At 41.3% G+C, this 20,931-nt stretch overlaps 1 protein-coding gene across 4 annotated transcripts; it reads left to right on the forward strand.

Annotated features, from left to right (window-relative positions):
• The first annotated feature begins 277 nt into the window (after positions 1 to 277).
• LOC121197884 (choline transporter-like protein 2) lies at positions 278 to 17,857 on the forward strand. Of its 4 annotated transcripts, none has more exons than XM_041061629.1 (22): positions 278 to 465; positions 7,252 to 7,300; positions 7,401 to 7,474; positions 7,594 to 7,678; positions 8,346 to 8,430; positions 8,873 to 8,986; positions 9,123 to 9,183; positions 9,344 to 9,467; positions 9,579 to 9,662; positions 9,789 to 9,901; positions 11,196 to 11,327; positions 11,433 to 11,532; positions 11,817 to 11,909; positions 12,151 to 12,235; positions 12,390 to 12,652; positions 12,927 to 13,021; positions 13,401 to 13,504; positions 13,601 to 13,674; positions 13,791 to 13,861; positions 14,328 to 14,416; positions 14,599 to 14,683; positions 15,231 to 17,036. In XM_041061629.1, exons 1-22 carry the CDS (start codon positions 438 to 440, stop codon positions 15,407 to 15,409), a joined length of 2,187 nt encoding a protein of 728 aa, XP_040917563.1. In that variant the 5' UTR covers positions 278 to 437; the 3' UTR covers positions 15,410 to 17,036. The 4 variants fall into 4 exon arrangements, with proteins under 4 accessions (XP_040917563.1, XP_040917565.1, XP_040917562.1 ...); XM_041061631.1 differs by lacking the exon at positions 15,231 to 17,036 and adding an exon at positions 17,052 to 17,857 and having other exon boundaries at positions 279 to 465; XM_041061628.1 differs by lacking the exon at positions 278 to 465 and adding an exon at positions 5,357 to 5,599.
• Positions 17,858 to 20,931: the final 3,074 nt, after the last annotated feature.

Genomic DNA, 20,931 nt, shown 5'->3' on the forward strand with positions numbered 1-20,931 from the left:
AACACAAGTGATCTAGACCACGTTATGTTTAATCATTAATTGAGATTGATTGTAATTTATTTATTGTAATTGTTTTTTTTTTTTGTTTTTTTTTTTTTTATTATTATAAGGTTATAACAGCTCCATGCAGAGTAACGCCTTGTATCAGTTAACGGGTCTATAACTGAGCCCAGTCTCCAGGAGTATAAACTCCCGCCTTTCACTCGATGATTGGCTGGGCTCCTTGTCAGTCACGATGTCCTGCGCTTTAAGTGGTCAGCGCTGTCCCCGAGGAGTCTCCGTTTAAAGTGTTCGCTGGACAGTCAAGATTTTGGAGGGGACTTCTTCCAAGTGTTCAAGTTGACAGATGCTCCGCACGGTGACCTCTGCCAGGGGTGAAAATATGCTGTAGTCGTCGCCTTTGAGTAGCTTTGCTCCAGAAGATTCACTCCGTAACCATGGAACTGGAGGAGAAGCCGAAATATGGTAATTGTTTAAAGCCCCCAAACGGGCACGTTTCACTTTTACTCGACCATTTGTTTATCGGCAGCGACACCACTCAGAGACCATGAGTTAACGCCAGATAGTTGAGTTTTAATACGAGGCCATAAGGTTTCTCTTAGCACCAGTAGTTCTCATATGACTAATGACTTTAAATACCTCCTTTGTTTTCCTCTTTTTACTGTCTTATGTTAGCTAGCTGGTACCACTTTCTCTCTTACCTGCACGCACTGAGTATAAATATGAATCTTTACTTAGAATAGAGAGTTTACTTATTCACCTACAGTCACAGTGAATAAATGGGATTTTTTTTTGGGAGGGGTGGGGGAGGATTCAGTGTGCATGTAAGTAAACTGGTGGCGCAAATTGCCTCATATATTGTCAGGCTGTACTATGTCCCAGTTTGTCTGCAGCTTGTCCAGTTGCTGCCACATTCCTCAGATTGGTTTGGTATGGCAGGCAACAGGAGCTTAGCAGACGCCCAGCTATGTATAGCTTAGCTTATTAGAAAATACCTCAAACATGTGAAGAGGGCCCTGATCTGGCAGCCGGGTGCCTTTAGTATCTCTTGGTAGTGTCATATTAGAAATATTATGCTTTGTTTCATACACAGTATGAAACAAAGCATAGGTTTAAGTCTAATCTCAGCTTCTGTGTCTCTTTAGTCCCTATTCCCAACACCCCTTATAAATTAGTTTTTATAACACACCCTGTCATATGCTGGTTGAGACATACTAGTCTTTCCTTAGGAGGCTTTTTGTGTGGGAAGTGCATTTCACCGAGGGAAATTAAGTAATAAATGATTCACACGAAAGACAAAGCGTGTTTCAGGAGCACGCCCACTCCTGACAGGCCCTGTTTTAGGTCTGTGACCTCATTTTTTGTGTACAGTAGTAAATTAAATGGACTTTTTTTTTGTGCTGCAGCAGTGTGTTGAACATATTTAGTTTTTGCAGGATGTTGACATTAGATAATCTGCACAGGCTGGACAGGTTACCAGTCTGTGGCTAACTGATGAAACATTACCAGCCCTTCACGAAAAGCAGCACCATGCTGTGTCTGCTTGTTTGTAATGACCAAAATACTAAAGGATTCAGACAGTATGACCCAGAGTAAGATGACAAATAGGGAGAAACAGAGGAGAAACATTACTGCACTTAGACCCACGGGAGAAGATGGTGGTGACTTGGCTGCAGATTCACTTAACAAATCACGGGGGTATGAGGTAAGAGACTCTGAAACCATTTAGTGCAGCAAACACATTAACATTTCTCAGTGCATCATGAGGCTCTCTGCAAAGCAGCTACAAAAAGGGGAAAAGGATAGAGAAATCTTAACGTTTCACAGGGAGGGCCTTTCAGAGTAAAGTGTAGGATCCATCACAGTTTCACATGTTGGAGTAATTTCAGGCTGAGATATATGAAGAAACTTTAATGACAGGATCTGAAGCAGCCATGCAGCCATGCCCTGCTGGAGATTAGGTGTAATTATAAGCCATATTTAGGAGGGTGGTTTGAAACCTTATCCCGAGTCTCTCAGACCTTTCTTTCATGTCTGTTTCTGTCATGTCAAAGCTTGTTTAAGCTACATTTGCCGATTTACTTTCAGCCTGTTTCATTTGTTCTCTTGCTGAACTGTACAGGTTTTCCTCGCTGCTGCTGCTAACAGACAAAAACATCTCCGACATTACAGCCACCCGCTTCCACTTAAATGTACTCGATCATACCCACAATCCAAACAGGATCATGTGACTCTGCTAACTGTCTAGTGGTCTTGCCAACTTGCCCACAGTCTGAAATACAAAGGCGTGTTCAGAGTGGTGCGAGACTGGTTGGTTATTAAGGTCAGGGAAAATGAGTTTGGGCAGAGGAAGAGATACAAATGCAGTGTAATTTGAATGTGGAAGCGGGACCACCCCAGAGATATCTCCTCTGTTTTTATCAGCTGTGTTAGGTTTTTTTTTTTTTCTACCAATCAGCAGCTGGGTTCGTTGATCTTTCCTGATCTCACTGACTGTTGACGAGGAATGTTTCTCTTTGCTAATGGGAAAACAGCACATTTGTTTTGAACTTGTGTTTCCTCGAAGGATCCTTGAAATGCATGGTCAAGTCACATAAACAGAATATCAAATCTAGAAAATGTCAGTGTTTCGATCCCGTTTTCTCACTGTCAGGAAATAGTCTTTCTAATTCTGTGTAATTCATGTGGTTTACTGGTGTATTTGAATTCTGGTTTCACTTTGTGTCACCTGAGTTACAGAAATAAACCAGCTGCAACACCAGAGAAGAGGACATAATGTTATGAGTTTGTCTGAAGTAGAAGCAGAAATTTCACTGTTGTGAGATCACCTGGTCCTCAGGAGATCGCACATTTAAAAGGTTAACTTTGGGAGAGGCTTCTGCAGGAGAGGCCGTTAGAGATCAAGTTTAGATAAAGTTCCTTTTCCCTAGATAAAATACGCTTCAGTATTTCTGCTGCTGTGTGAGAACACGGCATGTTCAAAATTTTTTAGGAACTAAGAAAAAGGCCTTACTTTATCGGCAGATGTTGCTGGACAGATGTCCCACATTTTGTACACAGATATAGATGTTGAAGCTAACTGTGGTCTGTTTTTTCGTAGATTTGTGTGTGATTACAGTGTTGTTTCTTTTGTAACAACATAAATAGATCTGAGCTTGGACTTAAACACGCCACACCCTGTTACTGTAATGAAAGACATGGGGGAGACAGGCAGGGAGGGCAGTATCTCTGACCTCCAGATCATATTAAAGTGGGTATGATATCACACTCCCTACTTGCTTTCGATATAGACTCGTATTTGGTAGAAACCCAAGTTTCAGTTTCTAACTTTGGGTCATGCTATTTCCTAGAATGATGCATTGGTGAGTTCAGCAGTGGCCTTTGAAGGGAAGTCAAAAACCCCAGTTGCCAGAGAATTTCTCTCTTTCCACAAAGGGTCATCAATCATCTGTAAAAACAGCTGGTTGGCAGCTGCTGGCAGAGGCAACTACTCCAGTTAAAGTTCTTCACAACCAGGCCAGTTTGTGAAGACCAGAAATGTGGTGTGACACTACTGTTGCAGTTGCATGTCGAGGGACCGTGGCAGAAGAAATAAGACGTTAGATGCTGGACACTTGTGCCATTAGCTTTGGCAGCAGTCCTTTCTCACTGCAGACATCTGGACTTGTCACATATGGAAAAGCACTACATTAACAATAGCAAGAGTCCCCATAAGCCATGACAGCAGTGGCAGTGAGCCGCCATGGACATTACAAGGTCCCTGAAATGGAAGCAGCTAAAATTCAGCCGTCGTGCATTTTCATATTTAGCGGTGAAAAACAGTCTACCAGATTTATTTTAGATAGCAGATGGGAGGGGCGGTAGTAAGAAAATATAGGAGGGGGAACTCAGGAATGTCAGGATACAGTAGAACAAAACACTGGGGTGAAACAATGGAAGGAAGACATCAGGTTTAGTTTCACTATAACTTCTGAATTTGTTTCTCTGAAAATGGAAAGTTTCAACATGACATAAACTATGATCATGCTTGCTTTCTCCCTCACTAACAGTTGTTTACTAACTGATCAATAACACATTACATAGATGCATTGATACTACACTACCAATGCAGATTATCTGTATCATTTGAAAAAATAGCATGACATTTCATAATTAGATCAAAGCTCTTACGCATGTAGCTAATGTCATTTGTATTTCTAATGATTCCAGTGAATTCTCAGTGGTGGTTCAGTGGAATTAGATTAGATTCTCGTGGTGAGCTTTTAATAGATTAAAACTGTATCTCACTGCCACCACGGAAAAACATACAAATAACTCATTAAAAAACAGAGCTGTGTGTTTCACTCAGTGCAGTGTCCCACATGTCAGACTAGCTGTTCTTCCAGTCCAGGAAAATCAAAATAAAGGTGTGGGATTCATTGCACATGAGCTATAGCTTCAGTGAGAGGACAATAGATGGAAGTAAGAAGTGCTGTTGTTGTCATGTGTTGTCATTCAACAAATTCAATTCCCCAGCCTCTGTTTCACTGTGTAAGTTGGTGAAAAAGCTTCTTGTTTTAGTGAAATGACAGCTAAAAGCAGGGCTCTGAATGGGAATACTTGTGCGCAGTAACACTGGCCCTGAAACAAGAATACAGTGGATGGAAACATTCAGTCATCCCAGCTGAATTTTCTGTTTCTGTCAGCGTCTGTAAAAAACATGTTTGGCATTTTAGTCTTTGTTGAGAGTGTGAATCCACTGAACGTACTCTGATTGCCTTTGGCTGTTGAGCACAGAACAGAGAGCGACTGAAGAAACGGGAGCTGGGAGAGTTTTTGTTTTTATCTTTTTTTGGTCTCAGTGCAATACTGGTATGTCCCCACAAGGAGAACACACTTAGACAAAAGGAGATTGGAATGGATCCTGTTTGAGCTGCTTTACGAGGCAGTTTAATGGCAATCACTCTACATCATTTTAGTTTAATATTGTAGGCTTTTGCTTCGTGTGGGTGATGGTATTTGTAGCCAGAAATATCCTCCACGCCTGAACCTAATCATTCCTCGTCCACAAGGAGGCAGAATTCCTCCTTGTTTTGTCCAAACACATGTTTTTAATAACATCTACACAACTTTTCCTCCCCATATACAACAGCAGCCCCCACCGTCCATTTCCGATGCCCACGCCTCTTCTCTTTCGCTCTCAGCCTTGCTTGTAGACGAGCCTGTTTGGATGGCTGCTTTGAGACAGAAAAAGTGGAAAAGCAGACAGAATGAGGTCTTTTGGAAGTGGGAGGGGTTAGGGGGAGATGCACAGGTGGAGCACAGATTGGGAAGAGGCAGTTGTTTCAGGATAGAGACAAGAGAGGGGGTAGTCTGAGGTGAGGTGGATCGTTGTTTGCAGCCCGGGCTCACAGCTATTCAGGGACAGGTTTGACTGGTTTCTCCTGCACAATACCTGTGTCTCTGCCTCTCTTGCTCATTTATACCAGCAGAGAGGAAGGAGGAGGTGAATCGATAAAAGGGCTGTGGAAAAAGCAAAAGGCTTCTCTGTATATTTCAACATTTGAACCAGAAAGGGATTTCAAGATGCCTGAGGATGGAGAATATTACGGAAAGCACGGTAACTGCTCTTTCTGCTTTAGTTTTCTATTAATTAGCATCTTTTTTTTCTGTTTTGCATTCATCCAAGAAACATGAAATGACTCGAGGGATACTGGTGAATCTTTAGACTTGTCTTGTTTTTTGTTTTTTTACTGCTTAAAAAAAATAATCTGCGTCATTTAGTGTGCAAATAGTTTGAGAGAGTGAAACTGGAGCGGCAGTATCAGCATGTCAGCACTGCGAGGAGGGAATGGGTGTGTGTGTTTGTGTGCTATTGCTGGTAGCCTTTGATTGTACAGGTGTGTGGGAGCACACTGTGTTTTTTTCTTTTATCAGCGGTTTGCTTGTGCAACTGTTACTGTGCTGTGTGCGTAGATAATCACTAAGCAGGCAAGCTTATCCTTTCTAAAACTGAATGTAAATTCTTCATTAAGCTCGTCACTGGTTGCTGCAGCTACTCTGAAGTTAACAAAGCCTCACTTTACCTTGATGAGCCTGTAATTGATTTTTCTGTACTTGTTTGTATTCATCATTGGCAAAGCACAGTTGAGATTTATATCGAAACGGTTAAATCTGGCTCTAAACTTGTCAGATAGCACCTCAGAACTGACAACACCAACATCACACGTCATTTGAAATCCAACGCCCATTCTCTTTCCAACAGGAAGCTATGACCTCTCTAAGAGCTCGTCTGGTAAATGCTTGCAGCAGCATTATTCCCCTGACCACATACATAATTAATATGCAAAGACGCCACAGAGAATATCATACTCCTGTCTAGACTCTAAGGTGTCACGATCCAAGGCTAAATAGTACACATGCACACATATGTGCTGTGGTAGTGCTGTGAAAGGTGATGTTCAGAATTTTAGAGATTTAGAGCAAAATCCTGATTGATGTTTTGAATATAAAGACATTATTTCAGTGTTAAAATGGTGCCTTTAACTTTTGAGTGGTGTTTTTGTTGTTTGCTCTCCAACTATAACACGGCAGATTACTGTTAGAGTCGCATAATGAATTTGCGTAGATAACAAACAATCAGCCTCCTGCTTCTGACATACTGACCTCAGATAACCTGCAGCGACCTGAGCTGCATGTCTGAGTCTGCACTGACAATCACAACTGTCAGAAACTCACACTGACATTTTTTTGGGATAAACTTTATGAATTTGGAAGAAATGTTATTATCACAACCAAAACAAGTCTTTACAGACAAACAAAAAATGACTGGTTTTGGCTTGAAATTCAAGTTTAACTTCTCAAACAGCATGCGCAGTTCAGCATAAATCAGTATCAACATGACATTGTTGTCTTGCCAAACTAAATGATTTACATCACCTCTAGTGGCTGTGCAAGTTACGTTGGCGTCGTTTTTCATATGGGTCTTCTTTTGCTTAGTCACCAGGGAGGAATTTGTCAGGTTGCCAGGCGTGTCAGCTTGGAGGGAAAAGTCATCTGACAGAAGAATGGGAGGAAAAGGGGCGGGTGGGGGGCGTACTGTTTCTTAATCTTAAATCCCCTCTCCTTTTAAAAACTGAGTGTGGGCTCAGGGTGCATGTCTGCTTTTAACATTAAGTTGAATGTGCGATTCATAAGACATCTCACCAAGCCATGTTTTCAGTAGTCACAGTGGTAACAGCTCACTGATAAATGTTTCTTTCTCTAACACAGGTGAGCCCAGGAAGTATGACCCGACCTTCAAGGGCCCGATCCAGAACAGGTGAGACAGAGATGTGGTTTTAACCCTGACTTTTACAGTGTGTAAATGACTATGAAGAGTTTCATTCAGCCCTCCAAACTTTTCTCTCTCTCCATTCCAGGGGCTGCACAGACATCGTGTGCTGCATCCTCTTCGTTCTTGCCATACTGGGTTATATTGCAGTAGGAATACTTGGTAAGGAAGCAGCGCTTCAGTTTGGTTTACCTATAAAAACACAAACTAAAGCCTACCTATAAATACACAAAATCAACAACTTTTTGTTCAACCTTTACCTTCTGTTTCTGTGCTCCCAGCTTGGTCCCAGGGTGACCCCAGAAAGGCAATCTATCCCACAGACAGTCGAGGCCAGTTCTGTGGGCAGGCTGGCACTCCACTTGAGTGAGTTGCTTTCCAAGTATAGACGAACTTGTTCCTGTTGCTCTCCTGGACATTTGCTTGCTTACTTGTGAGAACGCACGCACAGCGAGTTACAGTTGGAGCTTCACTGCAAGTCCATCCAAACTAAAACACAACTCCAGTTCCCCATGTTTGATTTCCCAAATGTTTTTTTCTTCTATGTTGGCTTCAATCTTATCATCATCCTTTTCTTAAAAATGACTGTTGAAAAAATACCACTAGTCTTAGCTGATACAAAAAGTTGAAGAGAAATATGGATTACAGATGAAACTTGTAAAATATAATCCTCAGAAACAGTCCTTCATGTTCACCCACCGCTGGGTAAAAATGTTGAATATCCAGACTCGGCTCTCTTCCATCTCTTAATATTTATGGAAAATCCAAACTGAGAAACTGAGATTTCTGTTCTCTGGGAATAATACAACAGACTCTACAAAAAGAACTTCAAATCTAATTTCTTATTCAGCCCTCTTGGAGTAAAAGTGCCCAATTTAGAAATCCTCAAAATCTCTCTCTCTCTCTCTTTGACCAGTGCACCTTCTCAGTTTCCATATGTTTGGAGGTTTATTGCTTTAACACCTCTCACGCACTTTCTCTGTACTCTGCAGTTTTTCTTTCCTCTCACTGTTTTGCATGTGTGGTTTCACAGGAACAAGCCACTGTTGTTCTACTTCAACATCATGAAGTGTGCCAGTCCCATGGTGCTGCTGGAGTTCCAGTGTCCGACCACACAGGTGTGAGCTCCACTCTTCTCTCATCATGCATATATGTGATAACTATTTATATATATAACTATTTCATACTAAAAGGAAATGATGCAATACGTGTGTCAGTGCGTGTCATATGTCATAGTCTAAATGGGACACAAACCATGGTGTGGCACTTTGACTGTGGCTCCTCCTCCTCTTCCTGTGTACATGACACTGTGGGAGAATAATGTCCATCAACAGCACTGAGAAATCAGAAGTTGATTTTTTTATTTTTAGCCCTGACTGTTAAATTTATACTTTTCTACTTACAATACACCACATTCTCAAAACCTGCTTAGAATTAGTATGTAGTATGAAATCTGGACTCAGCTGTTGCTTTGTTTTCTCCTTCTTCTTCTCCCACCATGGCCACGTCCTGCTCTTGATGTAACTGTGTCCCCGCTGTAAACGGTTGCTCTCTGTGTAGATGTGTGTGGAGAAGTGCCCTGAAAAGTTCATGACATTACTCAAAGCCTACAACAACAAAAATGACTTTGACTACTACAAGAAGTTCTGCCAGGAGGGTGTGACTAACAACATGGTGAGTTTAAAGCCCTGTTGATGAGACACTGAATTTAAGCCTTCTTCTTTCCAATGTCCCCCTGTATTACTTCAGTAATTTTGATTGTCCAAAGCTTCTCACACACATTATCTGTTTTGGATACACTGTGTTTCAGGGTATACCAGAGATCCTTAGGTTAGGTCTCTGTCCTGCCATGCTGATCCCCAGCAACCCATGTGAGTTGAAAGTCCCAAAATAGATCATCCAAAACACCTTATTAATACATTAAATATTATATTTTGTATACATCCACAGCACTAACACAGCACTTCTTCAAAACCAGAATCAACCAGTCTCTTTTTAAATCGTTGGGATTTCTTCTGTTTCTCCCTCCAGTCACACGCAGGTGTTTCCCAGCTTTGGGGCAGAAAGGAGGGGTGATCACTGTGGGAAACACCTCTCACTTTGACGATGGAACTGGAAAAATGCGAGATGCCAAGGATCTTGTGGATGGAGTCAAGTGAGTGCATTGCTAGCATGGCTGTGACAGGAGTACGTTTATAGTGTCGCTGCCTGCTTTGGCCTGTCCCAGCCTGCTTACGTAGATAAACACATGGGAATCTCTCCACAGGAATGCCACTGTGGTTATTGAGGCTCGTCAGGTGGTCATGAAAATCTTTGAGGATTACACACAGTCCTGGTACTGGATTCTCATGTAAGACACTAACTGACATTTGTAAATCTGCTCCTTGCTTCTTGTTCACTTTGATCCAGTTTGTTTCACCGCTCACTCTCACTCCCTGTGCTTACCTTCCCTTCTCACACCCTCAACTCTCTCCAGAGGGCTGGTTATTGCTATGCTCACCAGCCTGCTCTTCATCATCCTCCTGCGCTTCCTGGCGGGGATCATGGTCTGGATCATGATAGTCATGGTGATACTGGTCATAGGATATGGTAAGAGCGAAAGATTTCATCATTATCTTTCTCACGCTCACCCCTTAAAATAGTTCAGTGCTCGAGGGGCCTGTTTCAGAAAGCAGGTTTAACAAACCCTGAACTCTGAGTTGATTAACCCTGAGATGGGAAACTGAAGTGAGTTTTTGGCTCCAGAAAACATGATCACTTCAAGGAAACTGCGACTTTATAACACTGCTGCTAAATAAAACACAAAGAGACAAAGACAAGGAGTCTGTTTTCTAAGATGTTCCTGGAGCTATGAGCAGCCTATCCATTTCCTTGTGTGTTGCATTGTGGGAGAATAGTCTGCATCAACGATACTTTCATACTGTACTGACTGTTTTGACTATAATTTGTCACATTTCCAGTGTGAACACACTACATACTGTACTTAAAATGTACTTGTTTAGTGCATCTTAAGCACATGCACAGTGAGAGAAAGGAGCCAACATCAATGGAGCACAGATACTATGATTCACCAGGGTAGCAGCTAAACAAAGGGCAGAGCCTCCATTGTAATCTAGAGCTGGAAATGAATATGTGTATATATGGACTAATTGCATCCTAAGGGTCAAAGAACCTGAGTTCGGAGCGGGGAAACGCTTTCCATAACAGATGATGGGTGGTGGAATCTCACTGTTTATTATACAAAGTACATTTGGCAGCAATTGAAGATGAGATACAAAAAATACAGACATAGATAAAACTGATCCTTAAAATCCTCGTTATCCTCATATGCAGAGCCAGTAATTATTACTTTCTGGAGTTTAGAAAGGTGTTGACCTAAAACTGTAAGAAGAATTAGTTTAGACGTCTACAGCATTTAATAACTACACTTCAGTGAATGTTAGAACTACATGGATTTTAATAGTAATCCCACTCACTCAGGAATATTCACATATAATCTCCTATATGACATATACAGAAATACAACTTTATCATGCTATCAATGAGGAAATGAAACTTCATGAGGAGAGAAACTCACTGTAGAAAACCTGTGTGTGAGCAGGTTAATGTTAACATTCACAGGTTGAACTGTAGCGACCCCCCTTTTTCTGTAATGGAAAATCCAGACTTTCCCTCAACTCATGGCTAACAAACTCAGTAGAGTTTTCATTTAGCCCTTCTTTCTGGGGGCAGATGTCTGTAGTCTGTCCTGTCCACCTCCAATGTTTGTTGCCCAGTGAACATTTTCTGGGTTCTGGTCATGCATAGATTTTTTTTTTATTTACTTCCATCTTGCATGGATGTTTTATTTATTTGTTTTTTTGTCTTTGTTGTTGCTCGGCAGGTATCTTCCACTGCTACATGGAGTATGCTGCCCTGAAGGGAGAGCCAGGAGCTAATGTGACTCTGCAGCAGCTGGGCTTCCAGACAGACTTCTCAGTCTACCTGCAGATCCGACAGACCTGGCTGGCCTTCAGTCAGTACAACAGCACAGAGTCTCCCTGTTCATTAGCCTGTGACATGTCGCTGTGCAACGAGGACGCTCACACCATCTCTCCCTCTGCCACCCTTCTCCTTTTAGTGATCATCCTGGCCATTGTGGAGGTCATCATCATCCTGCTGCTCATCTTCCTCAGGAAAAGGATTCTCATCGCCATCGCTCTCATCAAAGAGGCCAGCAGGTCAGACTTCACATTAAAGCAGCAGACACTTTTAGCGGAGAGGAAGGGAAGAGTGGGAAAACAGATCAATGAAAGTTAAGATGCTGAATTGTTCTGACTCTCAAATCATTTTTAGTGTGACTCACAGTAATGGATTAAAGTGTCCAGCTAATGGCACAGATGAAGTAATGGAAATATAATTCAAAGTGAAGATAGATTGTTGATAGATTGTCTCTTGTTTTGTTTTTTTTGGCTTGGATGTGAGTGACCACCACTGATGCCTGATGATGTTGTTGTGTTCACAGAGCCATTGGACATATGATGTGTTCTCTTTTCTACCCACTGTTCACTTTCCTCCTCCTGGCCATAGTTATCGCCTACTGGGCAGTTACTGCTGTGTATCCTTTCACGTTACAGTCAGTCTGTTATTATTTAAGGTTGTCAGACACATAGCAACAACAGGTAGAGAAGATTAATACTCTGCAATATGAGACATTTTGTGTCACAGTAAAAATAGCAGTAATTGGCAGCTCTGTGTGAGTAATTAAAAAAACATGCGCAGTAAACATCCAGTTCATCTTGAAGTCAGGTTTGTATGTGTTGTAATCAAAAATTATAATCCTTGACAGACCTGATCAGTTTCTTGTCTACCTCCAATGAGCCCATCTATAAAGTTTTCAATGAGACACAGTGTGACCACTCAAGGAAGATTTGTGACCCAGCTGTAAGTTCTATCACTTCTCAGCAGCTAATACTGGAACATCCAAGCTGCTTTTTTTTTTTGTTTTATCCGGTTTTACTGATTCATCCATTAAATTTATCTTTACACCATCATATCAAATGCTCTGGATTTCCATATAACCTGTGTCTGCTCTCAGAACTACTCGGCCAGTCCTATGAAAGCGCAGTGCCCTGACTCCCAGTGCCTTTTTGCCTTCTACGGAGGAGAAACCATTTACCACAAGTACCTGATCGGCCTGCAGTTCTACAACGTCTTCCTCTTCTTCTGGTGTGCCAACTTCGTCATTGCCCTGGGGCAGATGACGCTGGCCGGGGCCTTCGCCTCGTACTACTGGGCCTTTGTCAAGCCAGACGACATGCCTGCCTTCCCAGTGTTTTCTTCCCTAGGGAGATCTCTCAGGTGTGTGTGTGTGTGTGTGTGTGTGTGTGTGTGTGTGTGTGTGTGTGTGTGTGTGTGTGTGTGTGTGTGTGTGTGTGTGTGTGTGTGTGTGTGTGTGTGTGTGTGTGTGTGTGTGTGTGTGTGTGGAGGAGGTTTTGGTACATTTCACAGCTGACATTTGTTCATTTTCTTCTACGTTGTCTCCCTTGCAATTATTTTGAAATTTTGCTTTTTGTTTTAACAACAAAAAAAATTGCGTTTGGAGTAGCAGGTCTTCTTCTGTGTCTCGCTTTAGGTATCATACAGGAAGTCTGGCGTTTGGTGCCCTTATTCTCTCCATAATCCAGATCATCAGGGTTCTGCTGGAGTATCTGGACCACAAGCTCAAAGGTTGGTTTCTTTTTTGGTTCACAATATTACGTAGACGTCTACTCAAGACCACGTTCCATAGTTTGTGTCACATACAGCCCAGAATCAAGCAATAACCTTTGATCGAGCTGGCATGCAGTGCATGTAGGTGTGTTTCAGATAATAGCGTTAAAAGAGTGATGGAAAAGAACATTAGTTCAGTGGCACAGTGCTTCGCTTTGGTTGTTTAATTATTGAAGTGTGAAAATAGCACTTGAGGTGAGACATAAATTTGTATTCAACTAACTACCTGTCTCTTTATTTCCAATGCATCTTTGGGTTTTTAAGATAAACCTGGAGAACCTGTCTCCGCTGCTCCGTTAAACGTTCACTCATCTGTCAATCATGGAATCATTCACAGGAGCCCAGAATAAGTTTGCAAAGTTCCTGTTGTGCTGTCTGAAGTGCTGCTTCTGGTGTCTGGAGAAATTCATCAAGTTCCTGAACAGAAATGCCTTCATTATGGTGCGTGGCTTCTTTGTTTCTTTTCACTGAACCCGGCGCTGGCATTGTTTACCGTGTGGAAGAATTTGAATGTAAATGAGTGCATTTGGCCTCTAGGTGGCGATTTATGGCAAAAACTTTTGCACCTCGGCCAGAGATGCCTTCTTCCTCCTCATGAGGAACATGATCAGGTGAGTGTAAATATTGTATAATTTAGCACAAAAATAAATTAAATGACTTTTTGTGTGTAATTTCCAAACCCTGGTGTTTTTTTGTAAAGTGTAAATGATTCTGTTTAATCCCTCAGAGTGGCTGTCCTGGATAAAGTGACAGATTTCCTCCTGTTTTTGGGCAAACTGCTCATCGTTGGGCTTGTGGGTGAGTCTGTTTAGTTCATCCTTATTCTTGATGTTGAGCATATTTAAGACTAGAGCTACATGTCCTAAAGGAAATCTGTGATTTCTCTGTGTATTGAAGCTGATTGGTGTGATTTTTGGGTGATACTATAATGAAAATTCCCTGATATATTGAGTTAGTGATGCAGTGGGAGCGAATGGTTTCAAGTATTTAAACATGTGCATTACAGTATTTATTTTCTAATCTGTGAAGATCATCATAATGAACTTATTACTTAATGAGTCAGTGTGCAACATAGAACCTTTTGTACAATACAATTGTCCAACTAAAGCATCAGAGGCTGTAAACTATACATTATGTCACCATAATGGGCTCATGTACATATAATACAATGGATTTCTATGGGGTCTGTATATGAATTTTCCCTACTCATGAAATGTAACAGTTATAAATAAGAAAAAAGTTTTTTATGGTCTTGCTTCCACAGGGGTGTTTGCCTTCTTCTTCTTCTCTGGGAGGGTGAAGGCCTTTGAGAACACGGCTCCCAACCTCCACTACTACTGGGTGCCGATCATAGTGAGTCCGATGGTCCTTTTGTTTGCTCCCAGGATTAACATTATTATATAATGATAAACAGAACTGAACTGGTGGATAATTGTGTTTTCTCTGATTTTTGGGTCGGGGGTTTGACCCACGTTGAGACTAAATGTGTGTTTGACTGAAACATATGAAATATATCTGGTTCCTGTCCTCACCAGACTGTGGTGATTGGTTCATACCTCATCGCCAATGGATTCTTCAGCGTGTACTCCATGTGTGTGGACACTCTGTTCCTCTGTTTCTGTAAGTGGCACCTTTAAAACTTTTAATATCCGTATAACCCTTTTTCATAAGATTGTCTACATATGTGTCAGATGGACTTTACATGTAAGAAACCAGCATTACAGACATGTTGAACTGAAGAAAGGACTTTTACTTTCATGGCTCGATGTAAAATGGGAAACTTCAGGATCAGCTGAATCAAAACTTTCCTCACTTCATGAATTCTTACTTTGCTTGTGGTGTCGGGCTGTCTCTAATTCTAAATTGCATGAGTGTGGTGCACCAAAAATTCACCACCACTGCAGAATAACAGTCTGTGGCTTACAGTATGTTAACCTGAAAACTGCTGCTGCTTGGTGTTAAACTGTTAACTTTAAAAATCTGAAATGCTTGTGGGTGCCTTTGCTTGCTTGCTATTTGACTTTCTTTCTCTTTTTTGTCTCTCTCTCTCTTCCATTTCTCACTTCCCACAATTCACCACTTCCCCTTCCTACTGGCCCTTTCTATACTAATTTTCTGTTCCATCCATTAACAAATACACAACACATGTACACACACACACAATAAGGTGAAGACCTGGAGCGCAATGACGGTTCAGCCGCAAGGCCTTATTACATGTCGTCAACCCTTCATGAGATTCTGTGGAAGAACAAGGCAGAGGATCCGTCTTCGTCCTCTGCTCATCAACTCGACAACGAAGACATCCAGTTGGAACAACAGCAGGCTAAAGAGGAGGACGCGTCTTAAAGAGGAGGGGTTTTGTAGGAAAGACACTCAAGTTTTTTCACAGAATTACAGTCACAACAAAATCCAACACTTTCTTTTTCTTTTCTTTTTTTAAATGCTGCAGTTTAAACCTGTCTTAAATGATGACAGTAAGGAACTGGAACTTTGCTGTTGCCTGCTGGGAAATTCTCTTTTGCACTAAACCCACTTGTCTCACAGAGGCTGATTGTGGAGCAACGATCGAACACAAAGCCTTAAAGCGGCAGGGGTTCAGTGTTCAGTGCTTCACAGTGGATACAACCCTCTGAGTTGCAGACTGAATGAAAGACTGTCTCCTTTATCCACAGCTGACTGGTGCATAACATTTCCCTTAACTGTCCTTCAACACAAGGAAACATGGAGGAACAAGATGTTGAAGATGTTGTTTTCTTAACTGACCATTCACTAAATCCCTCCTCCAGACAGTGATTGTCCAATCATAGCTTAGAGACCGTTTTCCAAAATTAAAAACATAAGAGCAGCAGTGACTTGAAAAGACAATCTGATTATCTGCTCTAACAAGGTGCAGTCATTAGCATGTCCAGCTACCTAGCTTACTACCTGTAGTAGAAACCCAGCTTTACTTCAGAGGCCAAGGAGTAGCATCATTATCAAACCCCATTTTGTGGCTCCATTCGTGACTAAGACATGCTTCATGTGCTGTGACACAATGGGAAGCAGTAGCAACAGTAACTGGGGGATCCAGGGCTCAGCGAATGGTCAATCGAACGTCAAGCATGAATGAGCACTTTAAAATGTGCACAGGAGTATCACACATACACAGGTTACTGCATGATTAATATGGTGGTCAGCTGTCGGAGGTGATGAGATTTAATTAGTTTAGAAACTTTCTCTTGCTGACAGCCAGGTCTCTTTCTTCATGTTTTAATGACATGGTGCTCAGAGCGTCCGTAGCTGGTTTATCGTAGTCTTTGGTGTGAGGGGGAGAAACTGCTTCACTGAGCACCTTGACGTTATTTGAATGGCTTACTCCGAGGTAAACTTGACGTGTCTGAATTTGCATTTTAATAGTTCCTCCCACTGCCACTGGCCAACTGAAACTTGAAGCCGTTCATGTGCCTAATTTACAGTGTTAACGTCGGCCTGTTTGCTCCTGTGACTTAAAACTTTAAGGGTACCTAACTGTTTACAGTTTCTGCAGTCAGAACCACATGATCATCAGTACTACTTCTTTTTTTTTTAGTATTTTTTAGTATGCTGTACTATCAATGCACTTTAATTTCTGTTTACACAAAGCCATAAAAGATTTGTATCTGTATGAATGAATAATAGTGATTTTCTTGAACCTAGTTGTTTTTTTTTAGTCTCATATGTTGAAGTTTTTTCTGTAAACCGGTGTCGGTTTGCAGTCAGTACTCCTTTACAAAGGAATGTGTGTTTGGCAGTAAAGCTGGTTCAATAAACAGTATTTGAAACAACAAATCTTGACAGTGTAAAACAACAGGATTTAAACTCTTTAAATAGATCCATGTTGTTAGCAAATGAACTGTTGATTAAAGTTATACGCCTTTATTTCTGGAGAACTAGAAACAAGCCAAATTAATATTGTCCTTCTTCAGATTAACCTCAACCTTTAATGACCTTTAATTTCATCTCTTTCCAGTGGAGGATCTTGAGAGGAACGATGGCAGCCCAGAGAGGCCGTACCTGATGCCCGAGAGTCTGCGCACAATCCTAAATAAGAAGAACAAGACCCAGCCGGCTCAGTAGAGCAGGTCCTCTAAAGGCGAGGGCCTCAGTGAGGCCAGACTGTGGGGCTAAAACCGACTGTGGTTTGATTCAGTGGGAACAGGTCTGGACAAGATCCTCGTGCCATGAGTCACCAGGAGCCTACAGGTGACAATCAGTCGAGTCATCCTTTTGTATTTTCTTTGTACCACATGTGTCATAACTTCAGTCCGACATGCTTTGTCCCATCAGGGTCTGTACTTTGGTTTTTCATAATGTCAGACAAACATTTTGAAGCTAATTATTATTATTATTATTATTGTTATTATCATTATCCCTTTTTTATTTTTAATATTTGAGTGTTACATGAAAGTACACATCAAAGTAAGGTAAGCATGAAAATCTGTTGAAGTTGTTTAAAATGTGCTTTAATCACAGCTTTTTTTAAAAAAAATACATAATCATATGTAATATTTGAATAAATAATTAACCTCGTTGTTACCAAAGCCATCACACTGCCAGTCAGGCATATTTTTTACTCGAGTCCTTTTCTACATTCATAGACTTTTGCATAAAGTACCTGTTACTGTGGTGCAACTTTTATCAACAATCATATGAAGACATATATAAATAGGAACAGAAGTCAGATTTGTAGTGTAATTGATGATACTTTGGTTTTTATGTCATGTTTGTGGAGTTGAAGTGAGATTGTTTCTGAAATAAAACATAGTTTTGTAAAAATGTGTGAGACTGTTTCTCTTTTAAAGTATGAGTCATTTCCTTGCTCTCGGAGCTGTTCCCTGCTCTGTGCACTGTACGTGCACTTTTGGAGATTAGGCCGCCGAAATATGCAAAGTTATCCACACCCCTCCACTGCTTCAGCTTGGTGATCGGTTGATCCATTCTGGCTCTGATGTGCATGACTGTCGTCTTTCAAGTGCTGATGATGATTATACATCATCACAAGCCCTCACCGGGGCTTATTTCTGGTCTGCAGGTGTTTGGAATTTCTCCCACAATGCTCCCATGATCTATTTTTCAGGGTCATTTTTTCTTGAAAGGAATCATTCTTTAAAAACAAAAAAAATATGACAAAAATGAAAATGTACATGCCACTGAAACACTTGCTGTGCTGTTTGCTCAGAATTTAGATTTAATCAGTCACTAACTGCAGGTCCACATGGAATACTCTAGATCCAGATTTAGATCTTTAGACAGTTTCTCCATATAACCTGTATCTGTGCTCAGAACTACACAATCAGTCACCTAGAGCACTTCTGCTGTGTCAGAGGTTTTAGTTAATCCCATAGTTACAGTGCACTGCATTCCAGTTCTTAACATACACATGGACACATGTGTACCTCAGCATACCTGTAACCCACTTTCCAACAACACTCCTGCTGTTCTACTTCTGACCATGAGATGGAGTGCATGAACTAAAAAGGGGTCAGTCAGTGTAGGAAAAGAAGTGCAGCTCTTATCTCTGGTGTTTCTATCATGCTGGCTTTATGTAAGTGTCACCTGATGGTTGCAAGGGAATTTTGTCATGCTTAGATAATGATCTGCTTTCTAAGAATCACATCAGCACCTCGTCAGCAAGCAGCATATCGCCTGTGATGGTCTGTGGGCCCTGCTGTCAGTTTGCCAACAAATCAGTCAGGTGAATGGGAGACTCTGGGTGAACTGTTGACACCAAATTCATCGAGTTTAATATTCTGTGCTGGCTGTTGGTATCCAACAAAACTGTGATGGAAGCGAGATTCACAGAAACAGAGAAATACACTGTGTGGAAATGTTGTGAAAATCAGCACTAAAAACAATAGAATGAAACATGGCAGCACCACCAGTGCCACCATTTGAGGCTCATCTCTCAGTAGCGGAGCAGCAGCAAACCAAATGCTATGCATACCACTCCGAATGTGCCGCTAGAACAAGACTGGCATACCATGAGTCAGTTTTATGAGCTGAGGGGGAGTGCCATGTTTAACATGCACGCCTGTTTATGGACGTTTTGTGTTCTCTAACTCCACTCTTTGTGATCAAAATTTAGAGAGTCCTTGTCAGCGACTTGTGTAACGCTATGTACCTATAGTTCTGGCCTTGAACCAGTCTGTTTTCACAGAGGTGGATCAAAGCAGAGTGGGTTGATTTTTTGCTTTTTATCATATTATACCACAGTTTTTTCACCTTCACACAGTGAAGTCCATCAACACAGTAACTACGTTCAAGCTTGCAGCACAACTCATTAGCATCATCTCTGTTCCCAGGGAATATGATTTCACTCAGTTATGTTTGCAGTCAAACAGTGAATGATAACTGAGGAGTGGAATAACAAAAGATGCTGTTTTCTTAGCAGTTTTGCGTCAGAGCTCCTGAGTGGTGAACAAGGTTCATCCCATGAGGGGTTTCTTTCATTCCAGTCTCCATGGACAACCCCTGAACAGCCTGAGTGGTTGAGTCATTAGCGGGAGTGGTGGAGTTCTTGAGAGCGAGCGGTATGCATTTGAAATGTGCCACTGTGGCCCTGGTGACCCTGAAAAAGAAAAAAAAAAGTGAGACAGCTGTTTGGTAAGACAGCAGTACATTTCCATTTCAAGCAACTATGTGTTAAATAAAAGTTGGTAAGGAAGATAATCAGGTGTGAGTCATGTTTTGACACTTAATAAACATAATATAAATTCAAACGAAGCCCTCAACCCAAAGCACACGCTGGCCTATGTTTTAGCTTGTATAACTTCAATCTAAAGAGGACAGAAATAGTTGTGAATACAAAGACTGGCCCCAGAAAGATGCTTCTGTCATTTTGGTCCAGTTTCTCATACTGCATGTGGGATGCAAACTAACATACAGTAGGATATGTGATTCTGGATTGTGTAGGATCACTGAGTCTACGCTGTAATAAAAGTGCCTGGATACTGATCTGTGACCTGAAGTGTAAAGCACTTATAAATTAAATGTAGCCTATTATTATTATTATTATTATTATAATTTACACTTCCAGCAGACAAGGAGCAGCATTAGCATTTAACATATTGTTTCTATCCAACATATGAATATAAGTCAAGTCTTCAATCTCCTTTGCCTGTTATTGGTCTCCTAAGACTCACAATATCTGTCTAATTCAAACATGTTGAAGCCTTGAACATACTGTCAGTGACACACTTTTATGTTTATGCTTTGCTATCAAGGCCAGCCCCGGTCATGTGGCTCATGAATGCTATGAATTTTAAAAGGTATTTGTCTCATGGGATGTGTTGATAAAGACCTAGAACTGTCTGTCTGCATTCCTTACTACAGCATTTATGCGTCAGCCTTCCTCTGAAGTCTTTAAATTCCTCAGTCCAGAGACCAAATACCTGAATTCCATGAACTGTTTAAGATTTTTAGTTTGTATTTCTCTCTGGTGGGAGCAAGGACTCGTTAGCCAACACTTCTTTTTGGTCCACATGATATCTGAAACCACTCTGGTGCCTGGAGTCCATTATCCTGTGGTGCGGATCAGTGTGGCGGTGCCAGAATAATAAATGTGTTTCTTAGGTTCAGTCACTGCAAGCATCAAAAGAGGAGCTCGTAGTCCCTGACAGGCATGAAAATATTCAGTGGTCTGCGGCTCAAGAGCCTTACACAATCTGAAGAGCTCTCAAAAGACAGCATGCAGAGCTGGGACTGAGTGTGTTCCACAGAGACACACCTACACATTGTATACCGGGTAGCCTGTTTTTACATCATGCTAGTGGCATGTGTTCAGTACTTTGGTCCAAACTGAAATATCCATATGATTTGCTACAGAATTCATTGTAATAACATTGATGAGC

The sequence above is a fragment of the Toxotes jaculatrix genome, chromosome 18, assembly GCF_017976425.1.
Source record: "Toxotes jaculatrix isolate fToxJac2 chromosome 18, fToxJac2.pri, whole genome shotgun sequence".
Classification (NCBI taxonomy): domain Eukaryota; kingdom Metazoa; phylum Chordata; class Actinopteri; family Toxotidae; genus Toxotes; species Toxotes jaculatrix.